The sequence below is a fragment of the Castanea sativa genome, chromosome 3 (assembly GCF_040712315.1).
Source record: "Castanea sativa cultivar Marrone di Chiusa Pesio chromosome 3, ASM4071231v1".
Taxonomy (NCBI): domain Eukaryota; kingdom Viridiplantae; phylum Streptophyta; class Magnoliopsida; order Fagales; family Fagaceae; genus Castanea; species Castanea sativa.
This window is the reverse complement of record NC_134015.1, coordinates 23548547-23553514: the sequence shown is the minus strand read 5'-3', so window position 1 is coordinate 23553514 and position 4968 is coordinate 23548547. Positions and strand designations below refer to the sequence as shown.

At 43.2% G+C, this 4968-nt stretch overlaps 1 protein-coding gene across 1 annotated transcript; it reads left to right on the top strand.

The window, feature by feature from the left end:
* The first annotated feature begins 469 nt into the window (after positions 1 to 469).
* Positions 470 to 922, top strand: LOC142628711 (uncharacterized). Its single transcript, XM_075802756.1, has one exon. It carries the CDS (start codon positions 470 to 472, stop codon positions 920 to 922), a length of 453 nt encoding a protein of 150 aa, XP_075658871.1.
* The last annotated feature ends 4046 nt before the right edge of the window (positions 923 to 4968 follow it).

Genomic DNA, 4968 nt, shown 5'->3' with positions numbered 1-4968 from the left:
TAGCCTACCTTGTAAAAGAACATCCAGACCTACATGAAGGCATGCGACAAGTGCCAATGCTTTAGTAACATCATTAGACAACCGTCGGAACAGCTCACTCCGATGAATGCTCCATGAGCTTTCGCTTACTGGGGGCTCGACATAATATGACCCTTTCCTATGGTAATACGACAGCTCAAGTTCTTTGTTGTAAGAGTTGACTACTTCACCAAGTGGGTTGAAACAAAACCTCTAGCAACCATCACAGAGAAGAATATATGAAGCTTCGTCTGGTAAAACATTATTTGTCGATTTGGGATCTTTAGAGTCTTAGTCTCTGACAATGGAAAGCAATTTGACATCGACGCATTTAGGGATTTCTGCCAGTAGCTGCGGATCAAGAACCACTATTCTTCAGTTGCCTACTCACAAGCCAATGGGCAGGTTGAGGTTACAAACCGATCCTTACTCAAGATAATAAAGACTTGAGATGATCAAGACTCGGCTTGAGGGGCTAAAGGGGATATGGCTAGATGAGTTACCAAGCGTTTTATGGGCATACAAGACGACAGCTCGAACACCCACAGGTGAGACACCCTTCCACCTTGCGTTTAGAAGTGAAGCTGTCATTCAAGCAGAAGTAGGGTTAGCAAGCTATAGGATAGCCCATCCTAATGAAAGGAAGAATGAAGAAGGAATACGTGTACAATTGGACCTTCTGGATGAGGTCAGGGCAACAGTTGAACAATGGATGACTCGCCACCAGGACCTTATGGCCAAACACTTCAATACCAAGGCCAAGCCTTGGCACTTCAATATTGGGGACCTCATCCTAAGGAAGGTGATGACAGCTACTAGAGACCCTATATGGGGCAAGTTAGGACCTAATTGGGAAGGACCCTACAAGATATCAACTGCTACAGAAGGGGCACCTCCCACCTAGAGATGCTCGACAGACAAAGGCTATATTACCCTTGGAATGCTGATCACCTAAGGAAATACTACCAGTACTGCACCTACTGCAAACTATGTTATCACTTTTCTTTTAAATTTTGTTAAGAAGACTTATTAAGTTTTCTAGTTGTTTTATTTTTGCAAACTATGAAGGCCTGTCAGACAGTCATCTACACTTTTCATGTATTTGGCTTACTTTAATAAATTATTCTCGAGGAATTATTTGTCTACAAACATGAAAAAGCTGAGTAAACTCTAAGTTCTATCCATGGGGTGGACCAACAATCAAGGATACCGATGGGTGCCTAGTCCTTCATAAATTTCTATGTCCTACCTATAAAACAGATCAACGACCAAGGACACTGACGGATGCCTGGTCACTTATAAAAATTCTAAGTCTTACTTATGGGATGGATCGAAGACCAAGGACACCAATAGGTGCCTGATCACTTATAAAATTCTAAGTCCTACTTATGGGGTAGACCAACAACCAAAGACACCAACGGGTGCTTGGTCACTTATAAAAATTTTAAGTCTTACTTATGGGATGGATCGACAACCAAGGACACCAACGGGTGCTTGGTCCTTCATAAATTTCTAGGTCCTACCTATAGAATGGATCGACGACTAAGGACACTAACGGGTGCTTGGTCACTTATAAAAACTCAAAGTCCTACTTATAGGATGGACCAACGACCGAGTAAACTGATGGGTTCCTGATCATTCATAAATTCCTAAGTTCTACAGGGTGGACCAGTGACTGAGAACGCCGACAGGTGCATAGTCGTTGAAAAATCCTAAATCTTGCCTAGGGGATGGACCGGTTGAGGACATTGACGGGTGCCTAAACATTGAGAAGCTTTGTCCACAAGCTACAACTTAGGCCGACGAATCAATATACCAATGAAAAAATAATGAGCCGTTGATTAAATTTTTTTTGCTGTTGGCCTATGGATCATCTAGTTAGGCTATTGTCTGCATCGACGAACAAGGATAATACCTTTTTAATAAAGCACCTCAGTTGCATGTAAGCTCGACGAATGTCCAAAGTTGGCCATTGCACATAGGACAAAATTGCAAAGGACAAAGGGGCAACGGATATACATTCAACAAGTATAAGCAACGATGTGAAGAAAAAAAGTCAATATATAAATATTTAGGCCTGACGATTGTTTAAGATTGACATAAAACTTGACATAAAAATTCCACTGGTTCCATAACAAGGCACCCAAATCGTTCTGAAATTTGAATAAATTGAAATAAAATTTTTTACAAAAGAAAAGGCTTGGACTATGAAAAACTTAAGCAGCAGGGGCGTTGGGTGCAGGTTGGCTGTCATGCGTGGTCTGCCCATTAGCCTCCTTCTCCACAAGGGTGACGGTCTCTCCTTCAGCCGCATCTTCGTCCTCCTCATCTTCAACATCGATGGCTTCGTCACCTCCACCAGGGGTCATTGGGATCATCGTGTCAATCTGAATAGAAGAGAAGTCTAAGCTATGGAAAAGGAGGACGGTCTGCTTACGGAAGCCTTCCAAACCCTCACCATATTAGACCCCTAACTCATTAAGGAAAGATTGAGAGTCTTTGAATTCTTCCATGGTGTCGGCCTTGGCTTTGTTAACATGCTCACGAAGAGCAGTCAACTCGGTCGTCAAGTTAGAATTGGCTTTGGTCAACTCCTCGACTTGACGGTAGTCCCTTCAAGTTGGCTCACCTTGGCCTTCTAGGTGCTAACCTCCCTATTAAGGGTACAGATGGCCTCCTTGTACACCTTCATCTAATCCCTCTAGCAACCAGACAGATCCTTAAACGCTTGACGACTGCCTCTTGAGCAGCACACCTAATCTGAAGTTCTCGCATCCTCACCAGGGCCTGTTATGAAAGGGACGATTGGTTAGAGTTAGGATATGTACAACAATAAGAAAATAAATTGAAATAAAAGCTCACCCTCATTAGGACAAAGAGACTAGACTTCCCCCAGGGACTCTGTCTCATGCTCAAAGAATTTGTCGAGGTTTGCGTCCTTGATGATGGATTAAACCGTCTCGACAGTAAGTTGCTTGCTCCTCATTAATAGGGTGACAGGTGCAGGGGCGACAGGGCCTTGGGAAGCCATAAGGCCCTTGCCCACACCATGGTGAGGGAGCTCAGGGGTCTTCTGAGAAGTGCCCTCATGATCCAGACGGATAGGAGGGTCCGACACCTTCTTCAATGAGCGTTCACCGTTGCCCAAGCTCTTCCTTTTTTGCCCCACCTTAGTTGGGGGGACAAAAGACCCACTAGACTGAGCTCGGATTGCTGCAACTTTCTTCACATCCAAAGCCTTCTTCTTCCCAAGATCCATCTCTGAAGCACCATAAGTCAACAAACCGATGAATCAGATACCAATATAGATAAATAAAGTAAGCTGACGAGGGAAGAAAAACTTATGAAGACGAGCTTGGTTGTCCAAATATTTGGTCTTGTCCGTCGGGATTGGCCTACCACAAAAAGCATGAAGGCTGTCAAGTGTGACCAAATTCTTCCAGCTTCTTTTTATGAGAGGGATCGTAAGAATGTGCTAGAGGAAGTCTTCCTGCTCCTCGCTAATCGTTAGGCAAGCTTGAGCTGAATTGTTTACAAACATGTGGGTTAATGTTAAGTAGAAAGACAAACTAACAAACGAAATAAGGACAAATGACCCACCAGACTTATTCAAAATGCCTTGATTATTTTCGTACCCGTCACCTATAATTTCCCATTCGTTAGGTATATAAACCTAGTTTGAACCTTGGACAAAGAAATACCTACTCTTCCAATCATGATTGAAGTCAGGTATATCTGACACTAGCTTCAACATTGCTTTACGAAGAACAAATTTATAGAAACCCTTCAACGCTGCGATTTGTTGGGGTATGTAGCAATATAAGAATTAGTCAAGGGTAAGGCTACAACAACCCCCACCCATTTGACCCTACAATACTTCAGCCCCAAGGAGTATCCTCCATGCGTTTGGGGCAGTTTGACAGACTGATACGCCCAGGCAATCCTCAAGCCAACGATGTAGCTTAATAAGGGGCAGCCTCGATCCTGCAATGAATATAGCTTCATAGAAGCCAATGTCCAGGTTTCTCCTCGTATAACATTTTCCCACCTTCCTCGCCATCCTAATAGGTATGTCATCAGGAATTTGGAAGCGGGGATGGAGTTTGCCAAAAACATCCTTCGATATTTTTGGAACAAAGTCATTCATAAACCAAATACGTGGAAGGATAAACGACCTATAATCTCGGCCCGATGGGCTAGTAGCCTCATCCTCTCCTTCCTCCTCTTCCTTTTCCCCTTCCTCTTCCTGAGAAGAATGGGTTGACGATCCCTTCTCTTGGGAGTTAGTTGGATCCTCTGCCATGGGTTCGTATCCCAATGGGTAGACGTCATCATCGCCGGTAACCAGACGGGCTGGCAACGATTGTTCATTTATCGCTTCACTACCTCTTAACATTCTCACCTACAAGCGACGAATGAATGCTAAGTATCTACTCATATGAGGATGGGACGCTAGGCCGACGATTATTTAAGTTTAAATTGTACAAGCAAAAATGAAGAGTGCAAAAGTGGACTTACTTGATGGTGATTGAAGGCAGAAGAAAAAAGTGACGAATGGTCCTCAAAAGCAATGATCAGGTTAAGAGGCAAAAAATAAAGATAGAGTAGCATGGGGCACAAGAAAGTAAAATTAAACAACAAAAAGGGTTAGAAAGGGCATTGGACTATTTATAGAGTGAAGAGACTCGATTGATCAAAACATCCAATCCAAAGGCGCCATGTGTCACCTAGCATCAGTCAAAGACATTCATACCCCATGAATGGCACGAATCCCAAGATAAGGCAATTAATGATCATAAATGTCTCATTGTACTTCGTAATCCATTAGCCATCTTGATAGACAACAGAGTAGGGGGCAACTGACATGGGTATTTTTGACTTGTAAAAAGTTATCTTTGACCCGTCGGGATGAAAGAGCCTCACTCAAGATTTTTTAGGATGAACTCCTCA